Genomic DNA, 22141 nt, shown 5'->3' with positions numbered 1-22141 from the left:
CTCCTTTGTTTGTTTTGTTGTAAACTGGATTCTTCATAGGAGAGGTTGCAAATTTATGAGGTTGCACTGAACACAAACAGGCTTTTCCCAAGCGTTGTTTAAAAAGCTATTTGATACATAAATCTAATATTGGGGAAAAATTATTGGAAAATGTGTAATATGTAAAATATATGTAAAACATAATAAGTATGCATAATAATGGCATCTGCTGTTTTTACTTTGGTCTTTGGCATATGTAGCCTTATTTGAGTTTCACAGTTTTATAAATATTTCCATTTTGTGTGCATCTTCATAAGGACAGTAATGGTACTTGAAGAGTAGGAGGCAGATCTGCAGTGTCAGTATGAGCCTGTTTGAGGGAGTGATAATTCAAGAGTGGTGCCGGAGATGGTGAATTAAAGGAAGGCAGAAAGTTGTGAACGTGCCGTGTGCTTTTCCCTGTCCAGTCTGCTGGCTGAAGGTCATTACCAGCAGGACAGGCAGAGACTTGCAAGGAGTCAGAATTTGATTGAAATGTCTGGAAAGGGAACAAGGAATCAATCTTTATTTGTTTTGTGTGATAACGTAAACCAGATTTTAGAGGGACACATTTTGGACTGGAGTAGCTTTATCTTGACTTTAAATGGCTTGGTTAACTCTTAATTTTATACAGATGAAAATATTTCTGTTAAGTAACACATGTAGTCTGTATGCCTTTTTGATGCCTCTTTTGTGTCTTTCCAAGACCACCATCATAGGGAGACTGATTAATACAGCCGTATTACAGATTATCTACATAAGCACTGAGATTATAGTGCAAGGAGCATAACCTCAGAGCATTTTCCTTGTGATAGGAAAAAACACATGTTTCTTTGAACACCGCAAACTGCCATATCCTTCTGCTGTGGGGGTAATAAATGCCTGCTAGATCTGGCAAATCCTTTGTTGCTGCAGTTAGCTGGCTTTGCAGCACCACACCATGCAAGACTTAGTAACTTTAGGATGCTATTAACCTTTCCAGTGACTTCCACTTGATTTAGCCTCCACTACCTTCATATCAACATGATGGCCACAATGGTTGCAGCTGCAATACCACTTCAATCATGTTGTCTGGGGGCAATCCGTGTCCTGCAGACCAACACAGCCTGCAAATTCTTTTTGTGTGGCTTGTTGCCGAGTGGATGGAGACTGTATTGTTCCAGTGGGTGTCTCGAGGTGCACTGCAGCGTGTGGCCTGTGTATTTGGAAAGCCCTAGGAGCCCTCAGCAAGCAAAGCCTTGTTTTGGCTTTGCATGGTTAATCCTGAAGCTTGCTCCAGCTCTTTGACAGCAATGGAAATGCAACAATGTCCTGGGGAGTTAACTGCTAGAAATGTCAAATCCATGTTTTCATTTATACTCAAATCACTTGTGATTTGACTAATAAGCCTTTAGATCTAAACTATTAAACTCATTGTGAAAATGTTATTTTATCTAGACCTTTGGAAATAATAGTAAGGGAAGAAGAAAGCAAAGTGTTGATGCCAGTTTGTTGGGTCACTCAAAGAAGAGGTAAGATTTTGAGCTTAAGAGTTATTAGGGAGAAACCTAAGGGCAAGAGGCAGCCTCACCCAGGTGGATCAAAAAAAAGTAAATACAAAAGTGTAGGAACAGATGGGGTGGGAGCTAGTTCAGTTGTCCTTTGCTTTGGTGTTCTGGTCCTCACCTGAAGCTGTGTTACAGCTTTAAGGCTGCGAAGTTTTTTGAGATTTCATCTGCTTTCACCAGCCAGCCAACAGATGAGGAAGCCTGACTCATCTTGACAGGACTTCACAGAATCCAGGCGCTGTCCTGTCTGCCAGTGGAACCTGACCCATGGCTGTCTTTGTGTTCCCTTATTTATTTAGAAAAGAGACTTTTGTTCCTTCCCTGACAGGTCTGCAGATCTGCAAAGGTTAGAACCAGAACAAGGGCAGCAATCAGACAAAAGGTGAACTATCGAACACCAAAGCAGAAGCCAAGAGATGTGACAAGATTAAAAGACAAACATAAAGGGCATTGTATCGGCTGTAGATGCCATTTAACAGGAAGGATGCCCAACAGCAAGGTTCAAGATTGGGTCAGAAATTATAGTCTGAAGGAGATTGAGGGCTAAATAAGTGATAAATAGACTTAATCCAGAGTTCATTTCTTTAAACTGTCCATGTTTTCTAAAAAATAATATTTATAAACTCCTCATTCTTTCTGTTTATACCACGTACATTCTGATGAATGTATATAACTTTTGTTAGATTTACATGTATTACATTTTAGAAAGTTGTTTGCCTTATATTTTCCTTCCTTCTTGCCTGACTTTGTAAAATGCTCAGGATCTCGGGAGTCTGGGACCTTCGTTTAACATTTCTGAAAGCTGACTGTCTACCTTCATGTCCATATGTGCTGATGTCAGAGTCTGCACTTGCTTGACATAAGTTATTATTGAAGATAATTTTTTCCCCCCTGTAACTCCCTTTTCTGAGTCATGCATTACTCTTGCTTTTAGACATTTTGCCATTAAATCTGCTTGACCGTTTTTGCATTATCAAGAACTAAGACCTTTAGCCTCTGGCAATTGCACTGATCTTCAGTCAGTTTTCTTAAATAAATAAAAACTGCCAGACACTTGAAATTGTACCATTATCTGCATGAGAGGTAGGCTGAATAGGCTATTGTTAGCTTACTCACAGACCCAGAATTGAACTCTGAACAAAGGGACATTACACCTTGTTTTTAGAATTCCTGGGAAAATTTAGCCCTGGAAAGAAGTGCTCCCAGACAAAGCGTGGCTTGGGATTTTCTAAATCTGGAAAATTGTTTCAGCCTTGTTATTTCAGTGTTCCTTTGGCTTCATATTCTTCCTAATGAAAAGTGACAGTTGTTTTACATACTGGAAAATCTTGCATGATTGGTCTCAGTTCATTATCTGCAGGAGGAAATTAAGATTACACTACCCACACATTAATGATGAAGTTCCCATGGCTTTTTAATGACATTTTACTTTAAATACAAAGACACTGTGGTGGTGAACAAGATCACTACAGTAAATCCTAATGATCATGATCAGATCAGATCATATTTGTATTAATAAGATCTGTAACTAAAAGCTACTGCTCTGTAATAGCAATTAAAACGTTCTGTGAGTAATTAGATGCCGCTTCTTAAAGACTTTTTTTTTTCCCCCTCTCAATGCATGTCAGACTTACAGTCAAGATCTGGTGTTAAACAATTTCCTGCAAATACTTGTCAAATTTTTTCATGACAGAGTTGCCTTGCAGTTGACACACATGACTGCACTTTCCCTGCTTGTTGAGCTGTGTATCTGCATTTTTACTCTTGTATGCAATAGGTACACCATTTCCTCACTCAGACTCAGTTTTTATCAGACTTCATGCATGGTTTTTGTCTGGTGTTGGATATTCATTTCACCATTTTCCCCTGCTCTGCCTCCCCAAATGCCCAGAAGAGCAGTGGAAGTAAATACATTTTTCTGCTTCTGTTAGGACAACTTTGTTCCATCTGCTGCCCTGTTAATACAGCCTTGTTCCTGTGGCGATGGGCCCATGAGAGATCCCTGCTCTTGCGGTCTATCCCATGTTCTTGGGAAGTGCTCCAGCTTAGGTACCTCTAGTGAACTGAATCCTTAACACTTGGTTGAGATACTAAACAGGGAGGTAGTGAGGAGATGAATTACAGTGTAGATACAACTGCTGCTATTTTATTTCTGCTTTGAATTCCACTGGTTTTCCCAATCCCCACTGTGTGCAGTGTTCTCCACATGGCTTGCACGAGTGTAACTGTAGAGAGACTGGTGCACGGTTTGTGATAATTTTTTTTTTTTTGTGTAATAAAAGCAGTGGTGTAAGGAACAAGGGGAGGGGAAAACTCACTCTTTAGCAAGTTTCTCGTGCAGTGTCATCCTGTTTTGTTAGTGGTTCTTTGCTAAGAAGTCTGTTACTTTGGACATACTTGGAGGCAATTTTCATTTGGTAGGTGTGTTTAGAGCTTCAGAAATTTCTAACCCAGCCAACTCACCAAAAATCTTTTAAAATATCTGGAAATACATTGTAAACAAGTATTGGTTCCCTAAAAGATACTGCACTAATATACAGGCATTTCATGGAATAATAAGAATCGCAAGCAATGCAGTTGCCCAGTACAGTTAAAAACATGTGCTTAATTCACTTCTTTGTTCGCTGCCTGTGCATCTTTGTTGGTGAAAAGGAATATTCCAGCTTGAAATTAAAAAAGAAAAAAAAAAACCCCACCCCAAACTATTTTACCACAGCAGTTGCTGTTCATGATTTAAGAAATAGTTCATGGTTGGCATCTTTGGAGGGACCAAGGGCTGAATAGTGTTGCTGGATATCTTGTAGAAGTGCAGTTTGTCTGGGTAAGAGGCAGGCAGCTGATGTCATGGATTGAGATGTATCTGCCACTTGGTGGCTGTGGATTGTAGTTTACAATCTAGATTTGCTCCAGGTTCAGTCACTGACCCACAAATGAAGACTGTTGCGTATTTTCTGAGCAGGGCCATGCTCTAACCTGCTGGGTCAGTGGGGGCACAGTATGGCTTGCCAGCAGGGAAAGGCTGAATTTCTCCTTTTATTGACTTCTGGGTGAGGACTGCCAGAATTTCCCCTTCACCTGTAAAACCAGCACTAAAGTAATACACTTACATGTGGGAACAGACTTGTTGACTGTGCAGAACAGAGGAATCTGTATCAATATCTGTTGTGCAACATTGTCATTCCCTCTCTCTGTGGACAATTGATGGCAGATAAGACTAACAGAGCATTTTTTTTTTCAACTACTGCTCCTGTCTTGCTGCAATATTTTCTGTCAGCGGGGACTTTTGGCTAACTAGCACACATGTATTCACAAACAGGGAAGGAAAAAAATAATTCAAGTGACTCTTTACTTATTTTAATCACTTCTGTAAAATTATCACAAAACCACTTGTTTACTGGAAGCAGCCCAGCGGGTCAAACCGTTAAGGATGATAACAATCTTCTTGCTTTTTCCAAGTCATTCATTATCTTAGAGGTTTCAATGCAGAGAAAATGTTGCCTAATAGATTCCTGTGTTGCTCTTTTTGAACTTCCTTGAGCAATCCAGGAGCCAATAATAGCCCATGTACGTTTTAACTGTCATTCAAAGTCTTTATTTTCAGAGGAATGTAAAATTTATTTGGGCATAAACAGAGAATCTGGGCCATACACAGAGTCTAATGTTTCTTCTTGATAAAGGCTTTCACTGTTATAAAGGACAACACATGAATTAAACTAAGTACAGACGACAGCTCATGCTCTGCTTTCACTGCATGCAAAATGCATCTTTTCACATCAGTATTTAGAGCAGCCTTCGGCTTGCATCAGATTTCTTCAAATCTGCTCGGCTAACGTAATTTGATGCTAATAAAGAATAATAAAGGGCAACAATTTCACATCCACTGACAATAACCGGTGGTCCTGCCTTTATAAGTGATAGGAACCTGGAGCTTGTTTTCCTGGAGGAGCCTCCTGTGTCGCAAGCACTGATCTCAGATACTGCCAAGCGCTGAGTTGCAGTGTGGTACCTGCTGGGAAAGCTCGTCTCCGGCTATTTGTTTCTTTTGTGGCAGAGGTTTTTTTCCTCCTTCCTGTTTGCTGTTAAGCTCTTTGCTGGGCTGCATTGGTATTCCAGCCAGCAGAGTCTTGAGTAAACATTTCCGTGCCATCCTTCTTGTGCAGCAGGGCTTGCCTGGCATGGGGAGCGATGGGATGGGAAGCGGGGGAGCTAGTAAAACTGTGTTTCGGCATCTTTCCCATGCTTTTTTTCCTTGAACTCAGCAGTTGGAATTATGCGCAACCTGTCACAATTGGCCTTCCCAGGAAAGTGCAGATTCCATGGGAAGCAATCTGCAGCCTGGTAGATGTGCACAAAGACCCAAAGTCTGGAAACTTGATGAATTTGCTCCTTTCATGGGAGCATTATGTCACTGAGAGGCAGTAGGTAATCAGGCAAAATAAGATAATAATAGTCATTTTTTCTTGGATATACAGAAAGCACCAACCAAATGACCAAGTCTGCAAACTGACAGTACTTTATCTGCACCCATCACAAAAGGTACACAGCGTGTGTATGTCTCTCGTTGGTATTGCTTCATGTAGAGCTGTTGATATTATCCGTCCTTACAAAACGTGGATTAGAAACTGTCTGCTTCAAATCTGTAATACTGATAAGTTCCCTTAGGCTGATTTCTGGCAGTGGTCTCATCTTTGCAGTTTATGCATCCTAGATAAAATTTGAGAGAGATTTTCTTCATTTCAAACCCTTAAAAATACTGCTCTGCTGAAGCATTATTATTATGTTGGTAAATATATAGCATTATACTTGCCAGGTGTCACGTTGTGAATTGCTTTGTATAGTAAAAATACTGATGGGAAATAACACGTTTTGGAAGATACGCATAGCATGATGTATGCTCTATCATGGTACTGTTTCTGCAAATGAATCAGAAAATTCTCCATCCAAAGTTTCTTTCTAAAAGGTGTATTACAGTACTATGTACACAAATTAGATCATTAAATATGCTTGTAAAAGAGAACTGTAAAAGATGCTTGTTTGGCATCAGTGCTGATGCTAAAGAAGAAGACTTACGAAAATCTCAGGTAATTTGATAAAATTCACACAATGTGTATTTGTAGACCTGACTAAAGTTTTCAGTGCCAATTTACATTATTTTGCTGCTTTAGAATAGGGAGATATGAGGAAGATACAAACAGAATTTCTTGACAGACAAGACCTGCTTTTCATTACTATTTCTCTGGCAGTAAATATTTATTATTTTTTTAACAAAGAAAATTCTGACTACTGCAGAAGAGGCTGGTCAGTTGAGCCTTTAGATATGCAAGTTAGAGGTTGCTGAGGTTCATGCTGCTGAAGTTAATCGTGTGGGTTCTGACAAACTGCTCATTGATGAGACCTGAGAGAGCACGTCGTGTGGAGCTGCTAACACATGCAAGCACTTCTCCGATGATGACTGAGCAAACAAATGACTTCGTAATGCAGCCCAAAGCTGCTATTTTGATTGAATTTTTATTAGCAGTTATTTGTGGTTTCCTTAGTGGTGGGCAAATGACTGGGAGATTAAGAGGGGATATTCTGGGAAAAGTGCTGAGGTGTGCAAGTTGTTCATAGCCTGTATGGGACAGGGTTTCATGGTAGCCATTCCAACCATAACTTTAGTTCATTGAATTTTTAGGAATGGTAAATGGCACAAGCAGGGAGTTAGAATGGCAGATACATGTAAGTACATATTAATAAAACTGTGAGTGAGCATGTGTTATACTAGAAATGGACAAAAAAAATCATTTAACCCTCACTCAAGAATACATCTCGACAGTAATGCCAAGGACTCTGTTGGGCTTATGTAGAAGGCAGTTTTGACCCTGTGAGACAGACCGGGATGGAGGACTGTGAGTAAACTCTAGACCTTGCCCAAGAGTTAAGGAAGGCTCCAGAACAGGGACTGGGGAACATTCAGGTCCGGGTCCTGAAGTTACTGAATTACGTATCCACCGAGAATATAAAAGCGTAATAGGACTTCAATCTCCCCATGCTTTCAGAAAAAGCTGGTATATTTCCTTAAGGTCCCTGGAGTAAAGTTTATTTTAGATCACATGAAGAACTGTTGATTGTAAATAAACCTTTGGCATAGTTGCAAGGCCAGCGGTTGCCCTCGGAAAGAAGTATTTTTGTGTAACGTAATGATGTTAGTTAAAACAATGGAGTATATTGTGATCTGAGTTTTCTGCATGGCATCGTCTATGAATAGTGACTAGCTAAGTTAACATTCTGCTGTGCTGTTGATCTAGTTCTGTCAGTTGAAGATGTGTGTATGCTGGGATATGGTCATTGACTGTGTGTGGAGTGATTCCTTGTTTCTGACATAATTGTAAGTGGGGAGTTATGGAAATATAACCATTGTTAAATGTAGTGTAATTACAAATCACTGTTTTGACAGCACTGCGCTTCCAGCATGAGTGAAAGGCTGTTATGTGGCTAAAGAAAGTAGGGCACTACACAATCTGGTGTTTGGCTCAGATGTAGTCAGCATGTTTAGTGTGGTACAGAAAAAGGTTTTGGTCTGCAAAATGAATATCCATTCAAGTAAGGGTGGAGGGCAGTTTCCTGGAAAACTTTTTGGTGGCTTCCACTAATGCATCTATTCGTCATGATCTTTACTGGAGCCAATAAAATGACAAGTTTCTGAACTTAAGGTGCATCTTTTTTTGGTGTTGTAAGTTTGTATTCTGCTACATCTTTTAACCCCAAATCTCTGTTACGTTTCATCAGGCTGTTAAAACTGCTCATTTGTATAGCTCTTGGTGAACGTATTTGGAAGAACAAAGAATGCAGTACCACATAAGCAACCCTTGCCGAGGCCAGGTCCCGGGCTGATTTTCAGGCAGGCTGAACTGCTGACAGGGTGGCTGAGGAGGCGGGTGGCAGACACCGTAATAATATCCTCATCCTCTGGCCTTTTCAATTTTTATTTTATTAATGTAACTTATTGATCTTGTGGAAGAACTTTCTGTGAAGATACAAATCAGTATTCATAAAACCTCTTTTCCTGAGATGCTTTGTCCTCAGTCTGGAAGCCTGCCGCCTGACCAAGAGACAGGACACCTTCCAAGGTTAACATGTGCAGCTAAGCTTGCAACTGCTAGAGAAAACGGTCTGTACTACAAGCAAACGCTGCAAATGTCCATGCATCCCTCCCAGTCCATAGGGTGTAGAGCACTGCTGCTGGACTTGCATCAAAGGGTCTGTGTGGCTCGTTGCAATTAGTAGATACAGGAAAATACATTTAGGCCCCATGACACCAAACGTTGCATTGCCACATATCCAGCAGTGGATAACCATTGCTCACCTGCAGTCACCCTGCAGTAGGCATCCATGCCCAAAGAGAATGGAAACATGGAGGCCTTTCATTCTAATGTGCTTGGTTCAAAGACTTCTTGTGATGCTGGGCAGATGAAAAAAATGTGAATGAATCTATTTCTTTTAGTGCTGCTCATATTAATAGGCTTTGCTTTTCATGCTTGTCGTTTTGTAATTCTGATTTAACAACATTTATCAGTAGAAGATCACTGCAGGGTCTTTAATGATTATAGTTGTTCAAGCTGATAGTCTGAGACTATTAAATAAGCTCCAATTACTTCCCATTTATTTGTGTTGTTTTTTCCCTCCAAGTAACAAAATGTAATCCTGAAGTTCATTATTATTCTTTGCATTGTATTCATCTAAATAGATTTTCTACCTAATTAAGGTTGAATACGTTTGAACTAAACTGACCATATTTTACAAGGATGTTTTCATTTGTATGTGAGGGCGTCTTTGGGTTCTACCATCCATGTTTTAATTATGTTTAACTTCTGTAGCCGCCAGTGATCTTGTTCTGCGTCTCAGGAATTCACCCTGGGCTGCTCAAGATTGTTTAGATTGGAGTTCGAATAGGCCTCCAGATGAATTTAGTTGGAATCTAGTTAATAACAAGTCACCAGGAAGCAATTTCAAGTGTTTACTACTGCTTTGAAATATATAAAGTGAATATTGGGTGACTTGGATGAAAGAAATAGAGATGAAAGCAGAGGAATTCAGTTCAGATTAGCCATGTTGTTTTTTTATGGGGTGGGTCACAGGAAGGTGGGGGAAAAAACTGATGAACAGGTTGGCTGGTAACGGGTGTTCAGTGTGGTTATCACTTCCATATTCTGAACATTCAAATGACTGATCTTTACTCCTGTGCTTACTTGGTGTTATTTATTTATTTACAATTTCTCTGGGGGGACCTTTGTTGAATAATGTAGCAGTACAATTTGGTGATAATTAAAGACACAGAACATCACGTTTTCAGTATTAGAATAACCATCAGGAAAAACAACTATGTAGATGTACCGCTCTTGACCTTACCTGCTGAATTCCTGTCCCATGCCTCAGGAGATGGCATTTGCAAGTGAAGGCCGTGGACACGGGCGCTGTGCTGTGCCACACCGTCCCTGGGTGTGAAGCCTCCTCAGGAAGGAACCAGCATCGCACAGGTAGCCCTATGCCTGTTAAAAAGTTGTGGGACATAAGCATCTACTGCTGCTCTACAAAAGTGTATGTCACTTCAAATGCTGTTTGAGGGTCCTGTTAAGGACCCCAAAGTAATAGACATTAATATAAAAAGTGACTTAAATTACCTTTCCCTCGAGAAAGGGCTGACTTCTTTATAAGGTCCTTCATGTCTGAACTCTTCATTGGAAGGATTATAAGATTCACCTTCTCTTGGGAAGAAGCTCTAGGAAAATAAACCTCCAGGGTTTTCCTGAGCTTCCTCAGAAGCCGCGTTTTGTGCTGTCAGGCCAGTCCTCCTTCATGTCTTTCCTAGTTCTGTGGTGAATTCTGCTTAAAGATGAGGTTAAGCTGAAATGAATCCAAGAGGCTTATTAACGCTGGTACATATTCCAGGACAGTTGCTCAAAGTGGATGCTCTTTTGAGGGTTTGTTCGCCTGGGAATGGAGCAATGTGTCATGTCATGCAAGGGTGCGTTCCCTTGCCTGCACCTAGGCAGAACTAACTGCACTGCAAAGCAGAGATGGAAACTGTTCAGATACATGTGTGTGAATATGTATTTATATGTATATGCAGGCAAAAAAACCCTGCCCGAACGCGGTCAGTCTTGATGTTCCTGTTGGTGAGTTTGACTGGGAGGGACCTTTGCCAAGAGGAAGGATGTGTGTACTGGTATGGAGCCTGTTACTGAGATCAAGCATCATTTGAAAGGGAACAATGTGCGTAAAGTGGGGGCAGTTACTGGTTATAAATCAAGTTCTGTTACAGATGGAATGAATTTGACTAGACTGTGGTGTCTTTCAGCCCTCCTGTGTAAGTACAAGTTTTCCTGAGATGTGTAAATTAGCAGAAAACGAGGTTGTCAGTTTTTGAAATACTGTGGATATGTGCTTTCACAGCTCCCTGTAGCAGTATTCCAAACTTTTTAATAACCAGATGGACAGTTGAAATTACTGTTAACAGAATATGGCTGTTCATACAGTTACTATGCTAAGCTGGAGCAAATGTGAAAATCTTCTTGGACTCCTGAGGGGTGCAATATTGTTTTACTCCCTAATCAAAATTACTCTGAAAGTCAGTCACATTTTGTTAGCAGGAAACGAAAAACTCCTGAGGAAAGGAACCAAAGTTTTTAAGCTGTTTTCATTCCATTCCAAACCTGAACATCTTTCCTTAATGTACAAATGTTACGTATGCAAGAAGGAAAGAAAGCAACTTCTATTAATGATATTATGTTGATTCCAGTGTTTTGGAACACATTGCTGAAGTTAAAAAAAAAAATAATCAGTGATAATATTTTTGGAAAGGAGGGGGAAATAATCCTCCAAGCAATCACTTACCAATGCACTCAAGGTCCCCTGTGTCTGTGCACTTTGTCGTGGTCCAGCCATTACTCTGCAGCTTTGAAATGCAAGTGTAACAATAGTGTTGGGAAAGCAGTGCCTGTAAGTATTTATTAGCACTGAATCCTGAAGGGCTCATGCTTTTTCATGTATCAGAATCCCCCTTTTAACCCAGATGATGGCTTTTTCTCATAACCTTTTTATGTAACAGAAAGGACTGTATTTGAAACAATTACATCTTTTGTCTTCACCAGCTTGCAAATTCAAAGGCAATAAATCTGTGTTCACCTTTTGTATCTCCCTTTTTAATGTCAAGCATAAAGTAACTTAATACATTTGTCACAAACTGTTTCTTGCAAGTCTTCAGACACTGATAATTAAAGTACAATGTACTTGTTACAGCAAAATGGAAAAATACATGGAAAAATCTAGAGACATTAACATCTGTCCTCTCTATCTGCTTTCTTTGGCTGTGCTTTTGTCAAAACCTGCAAAAAGTATTAGTTTTCCAATTGTCTTTGATTAAAGTTCACAATTTCTTATAAGTTTTGATGGCATGGAAGAATGTCTGCATCCCTGTGGCTGCATGACAACTTCAACGAGAGCAGTGGTTGTTTTGTAGTTTGAAAGATGTGGATGGGCTAGGACAGGTGACGCTTTGTCGGTTTTATATCGGCAGGTTCCTACCTGAACTGGGGAAACAGCTGCCTTGACCTAGTGGCTTTCTGAGCCATTGAAACGAGTGTCTCAAGGATGCTGAAATCCTTGCCCTTGAGCACAGGAGATGACACTGCTGTGATGCTCAGCCTCTGGAACACAATGGGCTGCAGCGCACAGGTGAGGTGCCCGAAGCTCCTGCAGAGCCAGCGGTGTGTCGGCTCCACGTGCCTGATCATCCCGGGGAATGGGCTTGCTTGGTCTGACAGTGGGAAAGGAGAGAGGATCTAACCTGTTCTCAACAGTTCTCAAAGTAACTGGCTCAACAGTTCTTTGCTGTGACTTTTTTTTTAATTATTGTTTATCATCGTTCTGATAGTGACCAGCCTTTTGTATCCATCTAGCAGCAGAGTGAGCGTATGGGCAATTCCAGGCAAATGCCCTGTAGTTCTACTTCATAGTGATGGAGAAGGAGTTTTTCTTGGACTCAAAAGGAGAATGGAGGGAAGCTGCTTCCCATGATGGTCTCAGGAATCGGCTGTGGGGCTGGAGCTGCCGTACTCCTCAGCTGGGAAGCCTGCAGCTGCCCGTGGAACGAGTGGTCTGAAGATGTTTCTTTGGCCATGTGCCAAGGGAGGCGGGTGCCCAGCTGTTTCAAAAATGGGATTAAATCCGATTTCTGAGCCCACTGGAGCATGAGGAGTATTTATAATTTCCGCTCTTGTTCTGAAGACCATAGTGTAATATATGTAGTTCGGGGGCGGGGGGGGGCGGGGAAGGTTTTGATTTCAGCTAAGAAATACCCCTCAAATATGCAAAGGTTAAAACAGGAAAAAAAAAAAAGATGATTTACGAGGAGCAGCCCTTGCTTGTAGAGATGCCATCCTCTGACTCCTCTGGCAATTGGAAGGTATCATTATTGAATAATTAACAAGCATTACAAATATAGTACGTCACAGAGCTGTAATTAATTGAACAGAAACTTGTGTTAATTATCTTCTCATAGTGCTACTTAAATTCTTGGTCACAGGACAGGTAAAATAGGTGGTCCTGTAAAAACTGACCAGGCCTCTTGGAGGCTCTGGCATATGATGCAGATTTTGAAGCCGTTTGTCACCTCCAAGAGCCGTGAGCTGGTTTGGAGCCCACAGCAGCACAGTTCGCCCCAGCACGGTGACCGGCATCTGCACCAGCTCTGAGAGCTTATTTTGTCTAAGACATGCATGACTGCCCAGTGATTGCATATTTTCACATGAGATCAATAATTATTATATATTTTATTATGTGACAGGAGAAGAAAAAAATGTAGGTTTTTTTATAGTACAGGGGATTGATTTATACCTGGCCCTCAAGGCCAGCACATCTAGTACTTTGTAATTAGAGGAAGGTTTGCGTGTTTTGTTGCTGCTCAGCGTGTGCATATGCATATTTCTAGTTTGTTTTGCTGTCTTTAAGGAACCAAGCTTAGCCAGGGGAAGAACACGAGAATATGTTCTTAGTACAAAAAGACAACAAATCCTTCCGTGCTGGGAAGAAAATCAGCTGTGTCAGGTAAACTGAAACTGTGAACATTTGCCATTCAGGGCTTGATTGCACATGGTCTGTCCATCTGTGTAGACTTTATAGGACTTCCTTGATACAAAAATCATACAATGAATAACTTTTCCTGAGAAGGGAGCATTTTCTTATTGTTGGGAGGAAATGCTCTGCACAATGCAGTGAACACCTTTCACAGATAAATGCAAGCTCTTATTGTGTGCCTTTGTGAACTGATTACGATTTTCTTTAACTTTCCTTACAAAGCCTCTCCAAAAGGAGTCATCTAGCAGCACTGTATTTCTACAGGTGTGTAGCAGGTGATGCTGGAGCAGTGACTACCTGCCACAGTATGGGTTCTTCCCCTTGGGTTAGGTGTCTTGGGTTGGATCCCTCAGCCACATAAAGCCCGTGTGCCCTTGCTGTGTGCAGAGCTGATGCTCATCAGGCTGTTGATGTTTGTGTGTCTGCTGATTTATATACGCATTAGCTTGTCTTTCTGAAAGCAGATTTGAAATTGTTCTGGTGTTGGCTTTTTGCATGTTGCAAAAATTAACAGTCATGCTGCCTAACCCTGGCTGTTGGCAGAAGCACCCCTTCCAGGGTTGGTCTGAGTTGGTTCATAGTATGTTTGTAGCATATTTCTTGTCTTACCATGGGGATGCCCCACAGAGGACATGCTGGTTTATTGAAGTTTTCCCTTGGTCAATATTGCAGCTATAGTCTTTCACCTCCTGCCTTTAGCATGCAGGATACAGAACTGTACCTGAAAGACGACGTGAGAATTTGTTACCTAGATTTTCTAAACTGGGCATACCCAAAAATGCACTTTTATGCTTGAATGTACTTAATCTAGACGCAAATATACATGACAGATCCAAGTGAAAAATGTGTGGAGAGAGGCAGTCTGCAGGTACATGAACTACCTGCGGTCCAGCTGAGCAGGTATGTATTGTACATGCAGAAGCCTTTGAGAGTGTTAGCAGGCTGTCATTAAAATCCATTTGTCATAGATGGCTGTAAAGTTCTTCAAAATTCTCAGTATTTGTGCTAGATACAGTGAGCAGCAGCTGTTCTTGGGTATGTAGCAGGTGACAGCATCAATTTACTCCGTGGTCTTCTCAAGTAGATCGCAAAGGCTCTGCCACTGTCTCCGCTGAAACCCAGACTTTCTCTCCTGAGAGAGATGAGACTTCGAATTCAATCAAGCTCACAGTGTCTGAGCACCAGACCTTCAATCACTGTGGATGCAGTGGCTAATACATACCAAAGAGCACACATTTTGTGTGGCAGATTTTAATAAAACACACTAAAGGTGGAGTTTGGAGAATTAAAACCTGTGTGTTCATCAAGGAGCAGAATTTGGAGCAGAATTCAAATTCTTATTACATGCAGCGGCTCTGAGCTTAAAATGTTGTTTTTGCATTAATGTTATATTATTATTTTTAGCATCAATGGCAATCAGTATGTAATTAGCAATGATCTCATGCATTTCATGCACACTCCTGGGTACAGACTGTTCTTTCCCAGTTTGAGAGTATTTGCTTGTTTTTGTTGAATTGCAGTGTGCACACACACAGAAGAGGCCCCGTTAAAACTCTCCCTGCCAGGGCTCTTACCATTGACTACTCAGCAGTTAACCTCTCCGTGTATCTTCTGAGAAGCAGATAATGCTAGGACAGAAAACTTTGTGGAAATCCTTCCCTTAGGCCTGTGTTCTGTGATAGATATCCACAGTGTCACACTTGGTCTTTGAAATGCGGTGCTGCAAAGTGACGAAAACCCTCCAAAGGTTTCTTTATAAAGTCTGTACACTGAGTTGGCTTTTAAAATGTGGGGAAAAAATACTTTGTCCTGATCCTGCACTCCTCTGCCAGAGTGGAATGGCTTTCATTGGCATCGGGAGCAGGCGTGGGTCGTTACTGAGTGACAAACGTGACCTCCTGCAGGAAGGGTGCTCAGTTTTCGCTGTTGGTCCCCAAGGGAGGCCGTGTCACTGAGGCTGCTGGAGGAGCATGCGTAGAGTCACACAAAGCGAGTGTTTTCCCAGGGCCGTAGTGGAAGCACAGGTGAAATATGTGTTCTTGGGTGGCATGTGTTGTGTTTGACACCTGTAATGCTGAGTAGTTTGGCCAGGGTAGTCTCTCAGATGAGTTGGCTTTGGATAGAGCCTCTTCCAAGCTGCGGCTGTTCTAGAGAGTATTACTCTATTGCAAAGACCTAAATGGTGCTTTCCATAGTAACTTTTTTGTGCGTTCTGTGGGTAAGATTAAGTCTATACAACAACAAAAAATAGCACTATTAGGTGTCGGTTTGAAAATACTGCTTTCATCTTTGAATGTGGATACATATGGGCTATAGTAGTTGGCTCTCTGCTTCTAATTTGGTCCTGGCATAACCTTCCATGTTTCAGCGTATTTAATGTGATTTGCAAGCACAGAGGGCAATAAGAAGGTGCTGCTAACAAATAGCTAGACAGAGGTTGAAAAAGAGCATGATTCAAACAGCAAACCCACCGACATACACCCCATGGTACTGTCAGAACTGGGAATGCCTGGTTTCAGTGTCATTTTTCTGCAGGATGACTTTGTCCTGACTTGACTGTCTCAGACATCCATGGCAAATAAAGTCTGCAATTAAGCCAGCACTGTAAAAATTATATATCGCAGAGCAAGTAAAACCCATCCTCCCATAGCCAGCTGAAGACCAGATGTGCTGCTTTTGTTTGTACCCCTGAACTTCACAAATGAACACAATTTATTGTCAGCAGCTGCTGCTGTTTTAGGCTTGGAGTGCTGAGCTTCATTTCCCCTGCACTGCGAACATGTATGTTCTGCTATCACTTATGGATCCTGTCTTAAAATCATTACGCTGTAAAAATCAGGCTTGGCTTTGGAAGTTTTTGAGAAAGAGAAATGCAGATTAGAGGAGGGTGGAGACTTCTGGTTTTGTGGCATTTATCACTTGCATCAACAGGTGTGGGATTGTGTGAGGCTGGATTTGACTGTCCATCTGGGGTGTTTGTTACACATACTTATTTTTCAATGTATATCTGTAGCTCTTGGTTAGTGCAGTTGTTCTACAGACTGCTTTATTTTTAGTCCTTGCTTCTCCTAAAGAGACTTCTCTTCAGACACTGGGTGTCCTCTGTCGGGGTGAGGTTTTGTGGTGCTTGCTGTCCCTGCAGGCAGGGAAGAGTTACAGCCCAGCTTAGTTTTGTGTCTGGCTTTGAAGCATTTAGAATTTATTTGTCTTTTCAGATTCCAGCATGTAGACTTGGAAAAGCATTTCCCAGAGGGGTGCAAAGCACTTGAAGGAGGAAAACAGTTTGAAGAGGTGAACCCTACACCAGAATATCTGCTCTTTGCTTTTTTCTGCTGAGGTTTCATCACAGGTTTCTGCCAGAGCACAGTGCATCAGCTGGGCAGGGATGACCAGCCCCACTCATGAGCACGCAGGGGTGGTGAAAATCCCAACTGAAATGTCACATAAGTGTCATGTCAGATGCTGTTTCCAACAATAACGGGCCTGCACCTCGTCCTTTGATGCTGTGTCAAGCTACAGAGCGTGGGGCAGCGTGGGTCCACTCTTTGGGACGTGGGAAGGGGCATGTGCCAGTCGCTCTGGCTCAGGACAATGTCTCTTTTGTGGGTAATAAGAATTACACGAAAAAACAACAACAGTGAACTTTCCCCTTTATCAATGTGCCATTTGCTGTACGGATTATTATTATTATTTTTATTATTTAGCTCAAAGACAAAAATTGTTTATTAAGAGTCAAACTGTGAGAGGGAATGTTGCCAAAATACGCATAAATATCCTATCACAGCATCACCTTTAGAGACTTTGGAAAGAGTTGAATGAAGAAGGCAGATTTATTTATTTATTTATTTGTCCATTTATTTATTTATCTATCTATTTATTTATTTATTTTGCCCCCATCATTGCAGCTAGGTATTTTGGTTGTAAATTGCAGCATGGTGAAATGTTTCTATTGCCAATAAATGCTTTGAACTGTACTAATGATAAAAACTAATGATAGGGATGCTTTGATTACTGTGGAGTGTTGTCCCTGTAGTTCTCTGCGCTGCTGCTGTTGAAACACAGCAAATAAAGTTTACATTCAGTCTTTCATAGTGTCCTTCATATTTCATATACTTAACCTGTTGAAGCTTAAGGACTACTTACAAAGAATAGCTCTGTGTGTTTTGGGATATAAAATTTGTAGAAATAAATTTAATACCATCTTTGATCCTTCTTGTATTTAAGTTTTGTATAGAGGCCATTTCATTTCAAAACCAAAACATTTCAAAGGGACAAAGGAAAGCCCTGGGTGACCCACTGTGGTTATGGATTGCACCATCCACACAGATTTACCTCAACCCTTTTGTGTCTCAGTTTACGCTAAATGATGAAAAAAAGTGAATTCCGGCACTAGTTTAGAGGAAGCGTGACAGTACAACAATTAAGGTTTCTGAGCTATTTCATGTATACAAATCCAAGATCCAAGCACATTAAAATGAAGTAAGTCAAAATATACAAGTGGCATAACTAAGCTGAGGTTTTGGAGTTGGCTGAACAACAAAGGGAACATGCCAACTATCAGATATCTGAAGTCTCAGAGCAGTGGCACCTCAGTGGAGATGTTTTGGGTATGATGTTAATAAGCTTTACATTTGTCTTGCTCTATTTGCAGTTTGCTGCTGGTCTTTTTCTTTGAAGATACATTGGAGGTACAGGCTAAGTGAAGGGAGCTGGGATCTGAAAGTAATTGGGTTGATTGAGGGTTTTTAGTTTGATCATTCGTGGGGATGAGGGCTGTCTTGAAACTATTTTTGGTTTTGTTTTCTCTTTGGTGTCCGCAGAAGGGCGACAAAGCTGGTGAAGGGTCTAGAGAACAAGTCTTATGAGGAGCAGCTGAGGGAGCTGGGGTGGTTTAGTCTGGAGAAGAAGAGTCAGGGGGACCTTATTGCTCTCTACAGCTGCCTGAAAGGTTGTAGCACGGTGGGGGTCTGTTTCTCCCAAGGAACAAGCGACAGGACAAGAGGAAACATCCTCAAGTTGCACCAGGGGAGGCTTAGATTGGGTATTAGGAAGAATTTTTTCTCCCAAAGGCTTGTCAAGTATTGGAACAGGCTGCCCAGGGAGGTGGTTGAGTCACCGTCCCTGGAGGTATTTAAAAGATGCGTAGCTGTAGCTCTTAGGGACATGGTTTAGTGGTGGACTTGGCAGTCCCGGGTTAACGTTTGGACTCAATGACCTTAAGTGTCTTTTTCATCCTAAGTGATTCTACAGTTCTATTGAAAATGCTAATTTTTTTCTCCTTGAAAAAATAAGATGGAAAAAAAAATTATTTCGTATGTACCCTTAAATATTAAAAAGTATGGGGTTTTTTTTAAAGATAACATTCTCTCCAAACTAGAAGTGTTTTATTTGAAAAACATTTGGGTTTTGGTTTGTAGGCTTTTTTGGTGTTTGGTTGATTGGTTTGTTTAACTTCCTGCATTCCTCCATGTCTGATAGCTAAAGTTACTTGTGAGCTGAAGATATTAATGGAGAGAAAATCACTTCAGTCACCTACAGAACATCTTCTAACAAGTAAACTATTCAAACATTTCTCATTGCTGAGCTGCAGAGGTCAAAGTGATTCTCACTCCCTGCATGGCCTTGGAGAAGTCATTATCTCCCTCTCCTTCCCCTGCAAAACTTGACTTAAATAGTTCCTCCTGGAAGAGGTGTGAGAAACAATTAGCTAATGCTGGTAAAATGTTTTGAATACAAAATGTGGTTCATAGGTGCTAAGCATGGCTCCCATCAGTCTTCATTAACGGGTGCTGTCATTTACCAGCCTCTGATTTTTGGTTAGGTCTTTCATGAGTGGAAGGAAAAAAGGACAGATTAAAAAAAACCTGTCTTCAGATGTTTTAATAACAACTCCTTATTTATTTCATCTGATACTGATCACTTTAATGAGTGGAGATATCTCCTGTTCTGTGAGTCTAAAAACGGTGTCCCCCACTAGCTAGAGGACTAATTGCTGCGGCTGGAGCAAAGGTAGCTCAACCTCACTTGGCCCCGACTGTCAGACAGGTTCCCATTTGATACTAATATGCACATATAAGTGCTTCTTGGTTCTGTTCTGGTCTGTCACATCTTTTCTCGAGCAGATTGCCATGTTTGGTGCTGTCTCTAGGATCCCTGGGGTAATGCTTCTTTTTCTTTGGTGTTCTAAAGCTTGCTGTGCTCTCGATGGGCTGGGACAAGTTCCTGTGGTAGTCGGTGGAGGTGGGAGTGAAATCATGAAGGAAAGCGTTGTTCTATGACAGACAAATAGTTTACATGGTCTATACCTTTTCCTTTAAATTATATATTTTAAATGTTGTGATGTTATTGTGTATTTATCAAAGCACGCCGAACGTGGTGGTTAAGGGCTGACAGCTGAGCCACCTGCTGCACTGCACACCGCAGGAAGCAGCGCTCCAAAGTTTTATTATGTAGAAACTCAAGAAAACTAGGAAGGGTTTGGTTTGCAGGAAAGTTACTTCACCGAAAGAAATCTCGGGCTGTGAAGTCACGTGGTGCTTCCTGCAGAGGAGTGGGGCAGTTCCTGGGGTGCCAAACTGCGGCCATCGCCACCAGGAGTGAGGGAAAGCATTGAAGGAGCTGCTTTCACTCCACTGAAACCTGTGTCCGTTTGGCCATTGATTTTTTTTTTTTTAATGGTGTCAAGGTGAAGTCTGTGGTTAATAATAGCTCAGAAACCTGTGTAAAACCTCCCTGCTCCATCCGAGGTGGGGCTGGATGCTGGCTGGGTGATGCGGGGTGGTGGCTGTCCGCACGGACCTGGACGGCTTAGAGGCCTCTCAGCTCCATCTCCCTGTTATGAACCCTAACGTGCAGGTTTTTTGCAGTGTGTTGGATTGAAATTGATTTATGTTTTCATGTAAGAAATGCTTGTAATGCATGGGATGTGACTGTTTTTAGTAAGATGAGTATAATTTTTCTCCCCATTTATAGGATGGCTATTTTTCCCACCGACCGAAAGAGAAAATGCGAACAGACAGCAATAATGAAAATTCAGTCCCCAAGGACTTTGAAAATATTGATAACAGTAACTTTGCTCCCAGGACTCAGAGGCAAAAACACCAGTCTGAGCTGGTGAAAAAACCCCTTAGTAAGCAAAAGGAGCACTTGAGAAAGAAACTGGAAGAGGAGAAGATGAAGGAGAATTTGCTGCTGGGGAAGAACTCCAATGAGGTGGTGCAATTCAGCGATCACCCTGGAAAAAACAGCAGCAGCAACAACAGTTTGAAGGACATTCACAGGTCTCCCAGACAGCATAATTTGAAAAAAAGTGGAAACAGCTCCCCTGAACTGAGATATGACCAACCACCAAAGTGTGAGGTAACGGGCAAAGAGGCAATCTCAGCCATGTCCCGGTCTAAATCTAAGCAGTGTCGGCAGGAGATCGCGGAGGTGTATTGTCAGCACAAGCATGGAAAGCTGATGCCGGAGAAGGTGACGCGTTTCTGTACACTGGAGGGTAAGTTGGTAGATGGTGAAGGGGATTCTGTGTAATTAAAATGGCTTGATGACAGAAAAATGGCTTTGTTGCAGAAAGGTGTAACGTACTTAGTGTATGAAAATGAGGGAGGGTTTGAGGATGTTGTAAACAGGGAATTATATGGATGTCACAAGATCCTTTGTAAATTCCTGTATCATTTTTTTGCACTTCCACCAGATTTTTATTACACAATGTGATCTAGGTATTCAATTGCTGCTCCTGTTTCTTTTAGTTCTTAATCTAAAGACACAGAGAAGTGTAGTTGAAGTCTTGTTATCCTGTACAAGTTGTGTGGGTTTTTGGGATCAGGGAACAGCCATGGTGAATTTTGGTGCCTTATGCTAACCGATAAACGAGTGGCATTGCTGTTAATGGCCGTGTGGCCATTTTTCTGGCATGTTGGAGTCTTAGCTAGTAACCAGGACTGCTAAGCATTTTGATAACCCAGATAATTATCAGAAATATAATTAAAAAAATCCAAAAGTGTGTGGGGAAACTAATTTTGTGGTTCACTTCTATTTTTAATGTTCTTCAATCAGCAAAAGTAATTTTCAAAATCACCGTTGTAGAGAGTCAGTGACTTCTGCTAGCCGAAGCCGAGCTTTGATTCGTTGCTTTTGCTTTTTACATGCAGTCAGATGAATGACGTGTCTCTCAGCTTGCTGTCAGTTTGCATGTGTGAGCTGACCTTTTCCTACTTTGCAAGAAGAGTGCTTCCCATACAGTAAAGTGTGCTTTCCTTTTTAAAGCATTGCAGTTTATCAAAGTAGGTATTGATCAAAGGACAGCATTATCCACAGCAGCACTTGTTTGTACAGCAGTCCAAAGTCCCCATCCTGTAATTGGCACTTCAGCCCATGCATGTGAGGATATGCTGATGTCTTTGTCCGTGCTGAAAGTGCACAGGGACTTTTACAAACAAGAGAATAGGTCTTGCTTTGAG

At 41.4% G+C, this 22141-nt stretch overlaps 1 protein-coding gene across 3 annotated transcripts in view; it reads left to right on the top strand.

Moving 5' to 3' along the window:
• The window catches only part of XYLT1 (xylosyltransferase 1), a 202517-nt gene that overhangs the window by 81537 nt on the left and 98839 nt on the right, over window positions 1-22141 (top strand). For all 3 annotated transcript variants that reach the window (XM_055708619.1, XM_055708618.1, XM_055708620.1), the window contains one exon: window positions 20652-21177. In XM_055708619.1, coding sequence (XP_055564594.1) covers window positions 20652-21177 — 526 coding nt within the window. The remainder of the gene's footprint in view (window positions 1-20651; window positions 21178-22141) is intronic.

The sequence above is a fragment of the Falco cherrug genome, chromosome 4 (assembly GCF_023634085.1).
Source record: "Falco cherrug isolate bFalChe1 chromosome 4, bFalChe1.pri, whole genome shotgun sequence".
In the NCBI taxonomy this organism is placed as follows: Eukaryota; Metazoa; Chordata; class Aves; order Falconiformes; family Falconidae; genus Falco; species Falco cherrug.
Note: the sequence above shows the minus strand (reverse complement) of the source record. Positions and strands in the feature narration are given on the sequence as shown.